Source organism: Hirundo rustica, chromosome 20 (genome assembly GCF_015227805.2).
Source record: "Hirundo rustica isolate bHirRus1 chromosome 20, bHirRus1.pri.v3, whole genome shotgun sequence".
In the NCBI taxonomy this organism is placed as follows: Eukaryota; Metazoa; Chordata; class Aves; order Passeriformes; family Hirundinidae; genus Hirundo; species Hirundo rustica.
Window position 1 is genome coordinate 600,001 of NC_053469.1, and position 15,000 is coordinate 615,000.

General features: G+C 52.2%; 1 protein-coding gene across 6 annotated transcripts in view; it reads right to left on the bottom strand.

The window, feature by feature from the left end:
• PBX3 (PBX homeobox 3) overlaps positions 1 to 15,000 on the bottom strand; it is a 103,849-nt gene that overhangs the window by 6,649 nt on the left and 82,200 nt on the right. For all 6 annotated transcript variants that reach the window (XM_040083372.2, XM_040083374.2, XM_040083371.1 and 3 more), the window contains 3 exons: positions 11,990 to 12,231; positions 7,805 to 7,995; positions 5,956 to 6,091 (listed from right to left, as the gene is read on the bottom strand). In XM_040083372.2, coding sequence (XP_039939306.1) covers positions 5,956 to 6,091; positions 7,805 to 7,995; positions 11,990 to 12,231 — 569 coding nt within the window. The remainder of the gene's footprint in view (positions 1 to 5,955; positions 6,092 to 7,804; positions 7,996 to 11,989; positions 12,232 to 15,000) is intronic.

The following is a 15,000-nucleotide window of genomic DNA, read 5'->3' on the forward strand; positions in this document are numbered from 1 at the left end:
GTGGGAAGGGTGAAGGACACAAAGTGTTCGGCTGGGCAAAGCAGGATCCCTTTGAGATGTCATTTTGAGATGCCAGAAACACAACCTGTACCTGCTCCAGTAACTGAGCACTAACCCAGATCAGTTAAACATCACCATGGAGCTGAGCAAGACCTGGCTCTGCTGCTCTCTTGGCAAACTGAGGCACAACAAGTGACTGATGACTGCACGTATTCCAGAACTTGCTGTAGCACAGCATTGTCCCCTACCACCATGGACCATTTGTCAGCAAAACTGGTGCAAGACCCAGAAAGCTGCTCAGGGGGGACCAAGGTCCGCTTGACTGAGGGCGAGCAGGCAGTGAGAGCAATTGTTCTTTATTTTTGGGCTGGAACAACCTTGGCAGCCCACTCACAGAATCGTGTTTGGTTGGCTGAAAATGAAAGGAATCATATAAATCAATAATGGTTGAAAAGTCACTTTGTCATGTCCCTTTGAAGATGCTGTACTGAAGCCAAGGTGGCTCCCAGGGCACCAGCTATTAACCCGCACAGGGGTCACGCCTGGAGCCGCTCAGGGAAGTTTGTACAATCTTGCTTAGGGGCTTTGTTTAACTTCAGCTGCTGTAATAGAGCTCCTAAATAACAAACCCAGTTTGGAACATGGACAATGGCCAACATAGCAGAGACAATAAAAGAACTGCACCAGCAGTAGAGGGGAAGGGACCAGCGACAGCCCAGTGGTTATCAGGCAGCCACAAGGCATGGAAGGGGCTGGGGTCCTGTCACAGCACCCAGTTCAGCATCCTGCTGAGGCAGGAGTCAAATCCTGCTGTATTTGATGCAGCACGGCTTTTGTTTAACCACAGTTAATGGAAAACCTCTGGCCTTTACCAGTAATATGGAAGGCACCTTATGCATCCTGCTCCCCTGATAATACTCCACCATATTCTATATATTGCACTTAATATCACCTTGTCAGTCAGAGAAGCAATAATACATTAATGAAACCCAGCAAATAATTATTGTGTACAATCAGATTATGCTTTATTAACAGTATCATAATTGAAGAATCTCTGCACATCAACTGTATTGTCCACCGATGTGCACGAGACCCCTCTGTTTATGCATGCCCCTGGACCAATCAAACAACAGCCATCACTAATAAAGGTTTATTTAATTCTCACAGTAAAATTTTAATATCACCAGCAGCCTGGGGAAGCCTCAACGAGTGGATTTGCTTGACATCAGATCGTTTCCATTCTGCTAGTCCCAATACTTCTTAATCTTTAATATCAAGGCAATTAAAATTAATGGCCACTCATCCAGAGCCACTGTGGGCAGTGTTTCCTTGACATCAATTGTTTGATGGGATTACCTAGAGGTTAAACTAACAAGCAAGGTTTAATTGGAAGCAATGAGAGGAGCAGTGCTCGTACGTTATGTTTAACCCGCACACCACATCTAAATGAATATCCAGAAATGTTAAACTCTCCCTCAGACCGAGGCACGCCCTGCGCGGGGCCGGGGTGCCACAGTCACCAGCCCCGTCCCCTCTGCCCAAGGACTCTGTGCTCCCATGGCACACCAGTGCAGGGCAGAGTGTGACACAACCTGGGGAAGGTGGGGACACCCAGGGACACCCGGGGACACCCGGGGACACCCAGGAGCTGCAGCCACAGCTGGGTGAGCATGGCTGACACGGGCAGCTGGACCTGGCCAGGACAGGACCAGGGCACTGCTCCAGCAGGCTGTGCCAGGCAGGGTTTAGGATCCCTGCCTGCCTGGAGCACACCTCACCTGGCTTGTGCTGCTGGCACTGCCATGGTCCCAGGGAAGACCGGGGTGCAGGTGCTGGGCTCCCCAATCAGCACTGGGACACAGCTCCTCACCCAGCCCCATGCTCACCCTAAACATTGAAGTTTTCTCCATCATGAGCTGCCTCACAACACATTTTTCATTAAAACAAACTATCTCTTCACATAAAAAAAACAATGAACATCTTTCTCCTCCTGATCATTGAAGGCCAATTAATTAATTGGGCTTAATTGTATATTACATTTCAAACAATACTGTTGCACTTATTTATCATGTTAATTGCAATGTTAAATGAAAAGACAATAAATTATTACTGAAACCATCAAGATGCCTAATGTGGGATTTGGGATGGGGCAGGCCTGCCTCGTGTCTCCAGAGTGGGTGATTTCCTGGGATAAATCAATGCCCATTCAGCAAAGACACAGCTGACGCAACAGCATCGCTGCTGGAATTAGGGAGCTACAGATTCATGGATCGTGGAAACCTTTCCACTGAATTTCCATGTTTGTAGCATACAGTCTATGTGTCCACATCTAAAATATGGTACAAACCAGAAAATACTAAAAATCAATGTTGAGAATTTTACCTCCAAAACTATTTTATTATGCTGCAGCTTTTTTCCTTACATCTCACATGATGTAAGGGGTAAGAGCCCCTCCATCCACAGTTTTTCCTGTCCACCTGCTCACAGAAACACTCAGAAGCAGCAGGGAAAACGATGCTGGAAACGAGCTCCTGCATCCTTCCTTTAAAACAATGTTAAATATATTCCCTTGTCAACCACATCCTTCTTTTGTTTGAAGCAGTGAAAAATGTTATTGCTGTACTCCACTGCCCCGCTCTCAGCACTGCCTGTGCCCTCTCTCCAGCCCGTGTGATGGACGGATGGTTGTTTGTGACACCCTGAAAGAGGCTCATCTGCAAAAGTATAAAACATCAGCCTTGCAGCCATGGTAGGGGAGAGCAGACGATACCGTTTATCTCCCTCCAATGTGTGCTGATGGGGCAGCTCTAAATTACAGCCGACAATGTTCTCTGCTAAGGATATTTTTTTTCCCCAGAATTACCTTTTTCGCACTCTTAAAAATGAAATTGTGTGAGGTGTTCATCTTAATAAATAGTTTGCCTTTATGTTTTTCTTGAAAAACCTTCTCTACATATTATTTTAAACACCGATATCAAAACTGAAACCATCGATCTCCCACCTGCAATGAAACCATTCTGGGAGACAATTTTCTTTGCAGCTCAGTAAAGTGCCATGGCAGCAGGATTTCCAGTCAGCAGCTTAATCTGGGGGGAGGATGACCCAAAACACTCACTAATTAAGTGTTTGAGGGAGAAAATGTTCTGCCATGAATCTGCCCCCAGCATGTACAAGGCACTGACAGTACAAGAGAGAAACACTTGGGATCATCGTTAGGAGAGGCTGCAGAGGAGCCGGGCTCAGCCAGGGAAAAGACAAAGCCTCTTCATCAAAGACGAGCCAACAGCTCCAGAGTTTGGAAAGCCATCCCTTAATATCATTTATTCCTTCTTCCAGCTCTTTGGCCCTCCAGGGTATTTGCAGCACAGGAGGTAAATGGGGCATGGTGACAGGCACGGCAAGGTCCAAGGGACACTTGGTCAAGGCTGAAAATACACACGCTTAGAGATCTTCCATGAGAGCCCTGAGCGAGGTGCAGCTCAGTCACTTCCTCGGATGCCATTGCTTGTCCCCTGCGATGCTGCTCCTGCCAGGATTTCAGTGACTGCTCCATTCACTCCAAATTCTGGATTGCATCCTCTGAGCTCTGCTGTCAGTCACCAGAGCAGTGTGTGGGGGCTGCTCTGTAGTGCCTGCTCAGAGCTATTCTACTACGTGGCCTCGAATATATACACCCTTTTCAGTATAAGGAAAGACACCTCCAGCCCAATTTGACCTACAAAACACCAGCTAACCCCACAGTACTGCTGTGCAGCCTTTGGAAGTGCCTTTGCAAATCAAAGATTAGAATACCCATGGTATTCGTGCTCTCTAGCTGTGACAGCAGATCCATCAGGAACTCAAGCAGCCAGCTGATCACAGGCACTCCCTCTCTCTCGTACATGCTCCTCTCCCATTACATGATACATGGCCCCATTTCCAGGCTTTACCATATCAACCTGTGTTTTTCCAAGTCATTTATAACACCTTGCCAGAGCAAAGTTCCAAAGCCGAGGCCAAGGGCCCAGCCCTGCATTCCTGGTGCCAGGCTGGGTGGGCAGCACTGCCCCTGTACCAGGCTGGCAACGTCACCCAGCAAAGCTGAGGTTGCAGTGCTGTGGAGGACACAGTGCAGCTACTTCCATCGCTCACTCAGACTTCCTAATGGATTCAAGAAACAACTAATTCATGTCTGTATCAAATATTAAAAAGACAAACCTATATCCCTGTCACAGGCTCTCTGCCACTGCTGGGTTGTTGGACCATCTGCCTGCCTTTTATTTCATTCTACAGCATATACATTAAATCTTATCAACAACCAATTAAGAAAGAAATCAGATCTATTAGCACTAGAAGAAATCAGTTATGGCTTCTCAAATGCTCCATCTCATTTCCTACAGTCACTTCATCCTTATCTTGATCTGTCCTTTTATCTGTCCACACCAAGGGATCATGAGCCCCTCCCTGCCAGGCACAGCTCACCACTGGGTGCAGAGGGAATAGCCGTTCAGCAGGTCTGGTGGGCTTTTCCCCATGTCATCTCCCCCAATTACATTCACCAAAACCAAAGAACTTCTGGTTTCTTTAAGCTGGCATTGATGGCATGGCCGCCCCTAACTATACAGCAGGCTGCCTCAGATCAGGTTGTAGATTTCTGGACATCACTTACTGAGGGAATTGCCACAAACCATCTCGTGCCAAGGACTGAAACCAGCAGCAAGATTAAGGCTGCAGACCACAGTACCCTGGCACTGGTGTGCTCTCAGGCTGTTTGGCAGGTTCCAGGCATCCACAGCAGCTGCAGGGATGCCTGAGGGCACGGGAGAGCAGCCCAGCAGCCACCATGGCTGCCCTGCACCCAGAGGGGCTGCAGTCCCTTGTGTGATGCTACGAGCAAGGGAGGAGCAAGGTGAGAGGGAAAAAGCTGTGTGCTGAATTTCCCCCAAAAACTCCCTGCCCATCACCACAGCTATTTGTAAATGGACCGGTAGAAACTGCCTCCATCCCCATCCCGTACCTTCCCCTGGCACCCAGCACAGGCACTTCCCACCCCAGTCAGAGTGGGGCATGTGCTGTGTGCTGAGGAACAGGCAAGGAGACAGCAAGGCGCACGCACGTGTCCTGGGGCAGTTCTGCCAGGGCTGGTACTGTCTGTGCAGCCAAAGTCAAGTAATTCCAAATTTGGAGGAGCTGGGCAGCCTTTCATTTGAAAGTTTTCAATAAAGTGGTTGAATTTTTCATGCATTCAATGGAGGCCTATAAAGTAAATCTCAGCTCAGGTCTTAATTATAAAGCTAAAGGTTGTGTTGCTAATAATGCCAATACTGTAGCCTGCAATCATTAATAGTTAACACATGCGCCGCAGGCACCATTCCTCTCAAGGATCTGAAATATTGATAAGGGAGCTGAGGGAGCAGGGAGGAGGGAGGAGCTGGCACACCGGCCCTCGCCACAGGAGCAGGAGAACTTGGAAAATGCAGGGCACTTCCCTGCCACGCGAGTTCAAGTTCTTTCCCAAAAGCTGTACGAGCCAGATTTCTGTGGGAATAATTGGGGTTTCTAGCAAACATACAAGCCACGTGGAATGCCAACTGGTGTTTTGCTTTTTGAGCTGCCTGGTGAAGGGAAACTCGATGGTGTCATCAGCCTGAGCACCGCTGTGTGACACTAGTCTGAGCTGTACAGGTACTTTGGCACACACAGAAAGCAGCTGCAGCCAGCGACAGCAGTCCTGACTGGAGAGGTGCTGGGTTTCTTGCATTAACTTCACAGTAACAGCTGTTATGTGTGGTAAAAGGAGCAAATCTGCCTAACGCAGTTTTGCCATGGAGAAGCCACTTGTGTCGCTTCAGCATAACTAGAGGCTGAATTTCCTATTGGCTTAGAAAAACAGCTTTGAGATGGCAGCATTGCAAGGGGAACCAGGAGACTGACACACTGTGGGTGCAGGGTCAGGACTGACTCCCTGCTGCTTACCTGCGATACTGTGATGCTGCATTTCTTTGCCAGCTCTTCTTTGGCTTCTTCACTGGGGTAGGGGTTACTGAGATGGGAGTAAAAATACTCATTCAAGATTTCCGTGGCTTGTTTACTGAAGTTACGCCTTTTCCGTCTGAAATGAGAAAAGGAGAACATCACTGTTCCTCCAGATGCCAGCAGGTCCCTGGCAGGGTTGGATGGGGAGCGGCAGCCTACATTTCACAGCCTGTGCTGTGGCACAGAACAGCACAGCAGAACTGTCCTGGCACCGTGATCCCTTTGGGCTCCCTGGCACCATGGGAGGGAGCAGCAGACAAGAACCACGTCCTGCACCCACAGGGCTCTAGGCTCTGCCTCTGGTTTCACACCCCCACCTCCCTGCAGGGTTCATCTCATGGGAGCGCAGGCCACGTTCACGTGCTGTGGCAGAAAAGGTAAAGCAGGTGTTGAGCCAGCAGCCTCCCTTGTGGCTCCGCCACAGCCAAGTACACAGCCCGGCCCAAAGCTCCTGGCCATGGAGCCCCTCTGTGCCGGCAGCAGCCTGACAGACCTCCTTCCCTCCTTCCCTCCAGCCCAGGTCAGCTGGGCCCCTGCACAGCTCCCCAGGGTGAAGACAGTACAACAGGCTGGGGCAGCCACGCCGATGTGTCCTCACACGGCCCTCCCTGAGCTAATTGGCTTCCAACAGCAAGTGGATTTCAGGGCTTTGTGAGCGAGACCCATCTGTGCCCCCTCCTGCCATGGGCTGCACGGGGCCCAGGCCCCGGCCCTGCATGGGGCAGGCCCCAGGAGGTGTCACCTCGCTGAGCCTTGCAGAGAGCACCCGCACGTGCTCCGCCAACAGTGGCACTCCATCGCCGCGGTGGCAGCAGACTGGGTTACGGTGGCAGCGCCCGCACAGCTGCGGTGCCATCCCTCCGTGCCAACGGCTGCTCTCCTTTTGCAGAACATCTCTGGAAGGCTCCAGTTAAACATTTCCTTGGAGCTCCTTCCCCCAGGGCCGTTGCAATCACCGCCGGCGCCCCAGGCCAGCCGGCAGCCGAGCACAATCCCCAGTGCGCTCTCGCCGAGTATCACAGTGCTGCTAACTGCGCTGTATCCTGGAGCAGGCAGGCTCCCTCCCCAGAGCTGTGTTTATCTCATTACTATGCTTCCGCTCATTTTGCCTTATTTACCTTCCTCCTTTTTAAAGAAATCACTTTAAAATGTACATCTGCAGGCTCTACCTTTGCGTTCCTGGAACTCTCCATAGACATCTCCTCCAACTGCCTGCAATTACCCTGATTTCCCACACCTGCCAGTGACCTCCTTGTTAATAACATTATTTTGGTCTTGTTTAGCTCCTCACAGCTTTCAGGTGTGAAGCGCGAGCTGCCGGTGGAGGGAGGCTCCATGTGGCGCCTGCCGCTCCTCCCTATTCTGCGCGGCTCCGCTCCTGCTCTGCCAGGCCCTGCCAGCTGCCAGGGCCCTGCTCTGTGGACAGGAGCCCTGTGAAGGGGATGGGGATCACTATCCCACCTCATCAGGCTTCAAAACAATTCTGACTGTGCCAAAACCCCCTTCCTAATCCACGTCTGCCTGTCTTCTGGCAGCCTGTGGAGCAGGCAGCCTGCTCAGGCAGCTGTGGGTCCTGGGGACAGGCACCGAGCTCCAACAGTGGTGCTGATGTCCAAGGTGGGGAAAAAAAAGCCCAGTCTTTGCACTAAAAATTATAGAAAACAGAGCAGCCTCTCCCACCCATCCCTGCTGACATGGGACACCACTCCCAGTACAGCCAGTCTCTCCTGGGCTGCCCAGAAATTACTGCCTGCCTCCAGAAGAGACAGGGCACTTGCCTCTGCCTTACCTGGCATCAAGGAACCTTGATCTTAAAATCATTACTGCTTCACAAGTGCTTTGTTTGAGCTGCATCTGGATGGAGCTGAATTTTCGATGAATGATGCCCACCATCCTTTCAATCTCCTTGGGAGAAATGGGACGTGTCCGGCTCTGTTCTCTGAGGAGGTTCATTACATGAGTGGTAAATTCATTACATGCCTGTGGAGGAAGAAGAGGCTCAGACGTGGGTTTGTGCTGTCCCACAAGGACACAAGCTCCAACCTGGCTGCTGGGGGAAGGCAGCACTGGGGGCTGGGGACCCTCACATGGCTCTGTCCCCTCTACATGCATGTAGCCACAGGATCCCACACACCCTGTCCAGGAGACCTGCAGCTGTCCCGGGGTAGCCAGGGGAGCCAAGTGGCCACGGCACTGCTCTCACCATGCTCATCCCTTTCCCCATCCCCATGTCCCCAGCCAGACCCCCGGGGACAGGAGCAGTGGGATCAGCCCCTGTGCCAGCTGCAGGCAGGGGCAGGGTGTGAGAGGGAGCCCGCACACCCCACAGCCAGGTGGGCAATACCCCGAGCCCTGTGCCTGGGTACCCCCTGCAGCACCAAGGAACCTGAGACCCTTTTGAGGCACCTGTGTCCCCAGCCCGGGTGGGTTTCAGTGACCCTGAGCCCCAGCCTGGCTGTGCTGTATGGCCGAGGCACTGAGGGAAGGCACAGGGAGACCTCGATTATCACTCCCAGGCTGTGACACATTGAAATAAACTTTAGACTGAGCCATCACCAGGAACCCCTGGTCCGAGCCCCCGCACATCCTGCTGTTCTGCCTTCCCTTTGCAGGCTGGACCTGCCAAAAACTCTGCTAGCTCCGCTCTCCCCTCTAAAGCCAGGCTGCAAAATATGTATGTAATACACCTGACAATCACATTTTCCAGGATTCTCCAACATTTCAATAGATTATGTGAGAGAAGGAGTTAAAAGTGAAAAGTTTATGCATCTAAAACCTCATAATTTCCTATAACATTTGCTGAACGTCTCACAACTTATTAAGTGAAGCCATCTATGAATGCAAATGCTGATTAGCAATTTGGCAATAGCCCAACATTTGCAGAATTCACATAGCTTTTCTTTAAACCAGTAGTTCATACATGATTAATTAGAACATCTCATTTATGTAGTGTGCACTTTAGCTCATTACTCTAAGTAAAATTCGTTAAGTATTTACATTTAGATAATTAAAATCTGGGTACACCCTTAAGAAAGATGCATACACTTCAGGCAAAGTGATTTTTTTTCTTTACACTACTGAAAGTAAATTACAGGCTAATTTACATCCTTGCAGCACCCGCTGGAGGCAGCGCTCGGTGAGCCCCGGTGCAGAGCCCTTTGCTCGCCACCACCGAGGGCGCGGAGCCCGCTGCTCCTCCCAGCACCTGCCACCCCCGGCTTTGCCACGACTCTCCGAGCTCCTGGAGAAGGAGTTCGACATGCCTCACCCTCACTTTCCTCTGGCACGTTCCTGCATTCATCAGGGCACAACCCGAGCACGCAGAAGTTCAGCTCCAGCCCTCCGACCGAGGGCAGGAGCACCAGCTTTGGCTCACCCGGGAAATGTTGCACAGAAGGGAAAGGGACACAGGCACCAAACTGCGGCAGCTCTGATTGTTCCAAAATACAGCTGAACCCAAGAGCTTGGCACTGGACAGATGTTCCAGGCACACAGTTTGCCACAAGCTCCCTTCTTTTCAGATCCCAGGAATTCAGTTTTAAAGAACAATAAAGTTGGCAACTGTTGCATTAGAAATATTTTCAGGTACATCTTTTCTCTAAGAGATTTAGTATCAAAACTAAATTACTTTGAAAAACAAAAATTAGTTTCTTGCTTTCAAGGAACAAAAACCTTTCACTGACTTCGCTTAACTTGCCTGATGAGACCTGGTTTGGCTACAACTGCTTGGAGAGCCTGGGTTTAATCCATCTTCAGCAGCACCTCCCCTCTGCAGAGCTGCCTCACACAGCACAGTGGGAGGAAGCTGAGAAGACTCTGATGCTTTGTCTTGTTTCTCTTGTTTATTTATAGTGTCCAAGCTACTTGATCCCTTTTCCAGGACTATTTTTCAGGCCTCTGCTTGGTGCCCAAGATATTATTAATAATGTCAGGTTATAAGTGATGGCCTTGTTAACCTGCTCAGAAACCTTGTAGGAGCAGGGATGCTCCTGCTGCCTCAGTGCTTCATCACGATGATGCAAAAGAAAAAGACAGAAAATGTCCCAAAACAAGGCAGGGAGGCAGCCAGTGCCCTGTGAGGCTGGTGGTGACTTCTGAGCTGCCACACTTCACCCCAATTCGAGGTGAATTCAGGAGACATCTGTGAACTTGGGAAGTGGGCTCCCAGCTGCTCCGGGAGGCCTGGGACCCTTACAGTACTTTTGCCTACAGCAAAAAATGTATTTCAGTGTAATTACAGCAGATAGCTTTCAATATGTCATCTCTGTTATAGGAGCTGTAAATTATGGAAGGCGCTGCCTGTGCATGGCCATTTCTCCCGGCGCCCGGCGAGGGAGCGCTGGGTGATGGCGTGACACACTTTCCATTTCTCTTTCCCTTTTTCTTTTTTTCCTGAGTGCATTCCCCTGACTGGCAACAAATATCAGGATCAAACTCTGCCTCTGACTCTGAAAAGCATCTCCAGGAAGGCGCCCTGGTTCCTGCTGCTACAGGACGGCGGGAGTGCCCGCGCCGGGCAGGGATGGCAGGAGCGGCTCTGCGGTGCGGGCAGGTGCCCGGCACGGGCTCCCCGCTGCAGGAGGGCCCCTGCCTCCCAGAACCTGCGGTGCCAGAGGCTGAGATGCCAAGCCCTGGCTGCCTCTCGGGCACTGCAGTGAGACAAACCAGCAGGAGACAGTTTGCTGCCAGGCTGGGGAAATCATCATATGTCTGTTGAGCAGACGTGGCTGGGTGTCAGGATCCATGGGGAAGCATGCATGTCTCATCCTCAGCTCTACCTCTCTCTCCTGCTCCAGCAGCATTTGAGCATTCTCCAAAATTTCCTGTGGTGTGGACGGATGGCTGTGACATTTCAGCCGAAACCTTTGTAAATGGAGCTACAGGGCAAAAAATGCTCCTGCTTCCCCCACGTCATTAAACTTATTAAAGTCCAAGGATGTTTGCCAGAAAGCAGCCGCAAGCAAGGAGCTGCAGCCTCTCTGGCCCAGATCCGCCTGCAGTCTGTGTGGCTGTGCCTTCATGAGACACGCTGCTGCTGCTGCTGCATGCGGCTGTTCATCCCACAGCCACCCCCATCCCAATGCTACAGCTGCACCCGGCAGGGCCAGGAGAGCTTGGAGCTCCACACAGGACTACTGGGGCCTTGGGGACTCAGGGGAGAACAGCAGATTAGCACAAAGACCCTGACAGGTGTTTGCTCAGTTATTTGTTCTCCACTTGAACAACACAGTGAAAGAGACAGCACAGACAAGGCAGCGCCACTGGCACCTGAGACACACGGTGCTGCTGGCACCTGGCAGCATGTGACAAACGTTCTCAGTGCCACCGGCACCGCAAATGTTTGGGTCACCAGGTCCCAGTGGTGAACACAAACCCAAGGTCTCTGCAGCATGCTCTTCACTCCAAACAAAGACACTGTGCTGGCATCTGCCTGAACCAGGATTTCCCTAGTTCCTGTCCCAAAGCCTGGGCCAGGTGCTCTGCTGGCGCCTCACTGCCCACTCTCTTCCAAACTGCTCCAGCTGACCCGCCCTGGCCAAGTCTTGGGCCAGTCTCCTGCCACCTGCTCCAGGAGCCTGTGGGCCGAGATGGCCAGTGCAATCCTTGTCTGCCTGTGCTCCCAAGCTTGCCAGACCCAGCTGTGTGAGACCTCAGCAGGGCAGAGGGTGACAGTGAGCGATAGATATCCCTCCTCCTCTCTGCCTCTATGGGCTGGGCAAAGAGGAGAAACATGGGCTTGGGTGTTGCTCTTGTGCGGTTACAGACAACAGAAAACACTCAGGCATGCAAGACATGTCCTGGCTCCAGCCAGAAGCTCCTTGAGCCCGATGACTCCCATCGTGGCTCTCTATGGGGTCTCAGAGGGGTGAGGAAGGGGAGGAAGGGTTGTGGTCTAGAGTGGGCAGTGCTGGGCACTGGCAAGCAGAGGAGAGAAGTGTCAGGTACACGAACAACTGAGAGGCTGATGTCTGACCTGTTCATATTTCTCCAGCTCTGTGTGATAGATTTGTCTGATCTGGGTCAATTTGGCTCTGTAATCTGAGTGTTCAATAGAGTTATCTGAAGACCCTCCAGAGGCTGCTGCGGCTGCAGCTGCTGCCGCCGATCCCCCACCTTTCTCCGGACCTGAGACTCCTTCTGCCAGAAGCATATTGTCTAGTCTCATTAGCTGAGGATCCGGAGGGTCTTCCTCCTGGGCTCCTCGGATGCTCAAACCTTGGGCAGAAAAGAGAGAACAAGAGAAAACACAGTCAGTACCTCTGCATCTGCCCGGCCGCTGCCCGCTCGCTGCCCGCTCGCTGACCGTTCACTGCACAGCTGCCACGAGCCCTCTTTGACACCCGCCTGCCCCAACACCCCACAGACACAGCCCTGCCCCAGCACCCCAGAGACACAGCCCTGCCCCAGCCCTGCCCCAGTCCTGCCCCAACACCCCACAGACACAGCCCTGCCCCAGCACCCCAGAGACACAGCCCTGCCCCAGCCCTGCCCCAGTCCTGCCCCAACACCCCACAGACACAGCCCTGCCCCAGCACCCCAGAGACACAGCCCTGCCCCAGCCCTGCCCCAGTCCTGCCCCAACACCCCACAGACACAGCCCTGCCCCAGCCCTGCCCCAACACCCCACAGACACAGCCCTGCCCCAGCCCTGCCCCAGTCCTGCCCCAACACCCCACAGACACAGCCCTGCCCCAGTCCTGCCCTAGCCCTGCCCCAGTCCTGCCCCCCCTCCACAGCCAGTCCGGTAAGATGCAGTCCAGCCAGCCAGGCAGTGCCATGGGACCCTCTCTGCTCCCACACTGCAGGACCAGTACCTGCCTAGGCTGTGCCAGATGTGCCAGCACCACACAACTGCCAGGTCGCACCAGCAGCATGCTCTGTGCATGCCAGGGACAGCACAGGATTCTACAATGACCGTCCCAAGGAGGACACGCAGTGGGAGATGGCCCCCCCATTGGCCAACCTTCCAACTCAAGAAAGCACAAGGCATTAATTTTGCTCTGAAATACACATTTTAAACCTGTCACCTTCATTTAAAACTATAATTCCATATAATTCCATATAATTTCATGGGAATAATAAAAATGTCTCATCATCTCTCTAAATTATTTCTGTTGCCTGTTCAGAGGTCCACAGGCACAAGCTGATGACACCACACATTGTCCCAGAGCGTTCCTGAGCTGGCACATGCATGTTGGGGACACCCTGGCACAGCTCAGGCCACCCATGCTGCAGCCAGGGAAGGTGGTGCCACACCTGGGAGAGGTGATGGTGCCTGGCCAAGGGAGCACCGCACCCGTCCCTCATTCCCTCATCTGCCAGGCTCCGCTGCCTTGGCACAGCTCCTGGCCCATGGTGCCATAACACAGGGGTGATTTCCTTGGTGACTTGTTCCCCTGTTTGTCACTCCTCCTCTGCTCTGCTGTCAGCATGATCAATAACAACCTGGTTTTAATCCACTCAAGCTCTCCTTCCCTTCTCATCAATGATTTCTACTGTTGTTTTTCCTTTTAGCTTCTGGACCCTTTCTCAGTCCACGTTTACTGTGCTCTATTCCAGCTGTTTCTCCTCAGCTGCATTTCTGCTTTCGCTAAGGAACTCATCTCCGTCCCACTATCCTATCACAGTTCCACTCTGCTCCCAAATGCAGATGCTTAGTCAAAATCCACAGCAAAATAATTTGGTACAATTGCAGTGATTTCTGCATCATGTACTTCCATCAACAGGCCAAAGTGAGAGGGCTTTGCCCAGTGACACAATCCACCCAGACTCAAATGAATATTCCAAATCCCCTTCTCTACAACCCTGACACAGTAAGTGAGCGGGCCCCGAGGTTTAACAGCAGGAGCTGACGCTGCACTGAGACTGCAGGAGGCGGCGAGGGGCCTGAAGCACAACAGGAAGAAACTCAGCCGCTGAGGACAATGACAAAGCCACTCAGGTGTTTCGCACGCAAGCCAGCGTGTCCCGGGGGCTGGTGGCACGGGGCTGGCACGTTGTGTTCATCATCTTCATCCCACACAACGCTCCCACGGCCAGAGCATCCCATCCGGAGCACAGGAGCCCGCGGACACCCACAGGCAGCGGGATGACAGAGTGTGTGTGGGGACACAACATTTATCCTGCACCGAGTGAGGTGCATCATTCATTTGAATGGCAAAGCCACGAGCTGATTAACTAATTCTAACAAGAATTAAGCTGTGTGTTAATTCAGAGCTTTCCTTATGAACTATATGAAGCAGATCAGCACAACTAATAGTGTCTGGTGTCCCTGGGGGCAGGGGCCTGCAAAACTGATGAACTCTGTCACCAGTGAGACACATGGCTCGTCAGCAGCAGCCCCTTGGCTGCAGGTCGAACACTCCCAGCGTTGTCTGGGAAGGAGCCAGAGCATCTCACAGGCCCCTCAGCACAGAGGAGCATTCTGCTATAGGCCGGCAGTAAAGCTGCTCCTACCAGTACCTGCCTTTATAAATTACTCTTGATTTGAATACAGTGGTAATATATGTATTTTTTGACATATAAGCTCACACTCGGTGGCCATTGTTTCCCTCTTTTATCCCTCACTCTATCACCCTGTGAGTTTATTACTGTTTAGCTCACTGACCTTTCAATGCATGGAGGAATTAAGGTGCAGCACGGACGGGAAAGAACACAACAATACATCACTCCCAGCAGAGCCACCGGCGCCAACAGCGCTGCAAGGGAGAGGCCTCAGGCAGCGCCCACCCCCGGCCGTGACCACGGCCCCCACGAGCCCCTCACTCAGCCCACGGGGGGCCGGGGCTGCCGTGCCCACCCCACTCACCACCGCTCACCCGTGGGCACCTGGAGCTGACCAGGGCTCCAACCCAGCGCCTCGGGGGTTAACAAAAGGCAAACGTGCTGCTGCTTGGGATCCGCTTATAACCACACCGTGCATTTCAGTATCTCTGTGATTTAGACAAACCACATAAACAGACGCTAAAACATTGTTTAACAATG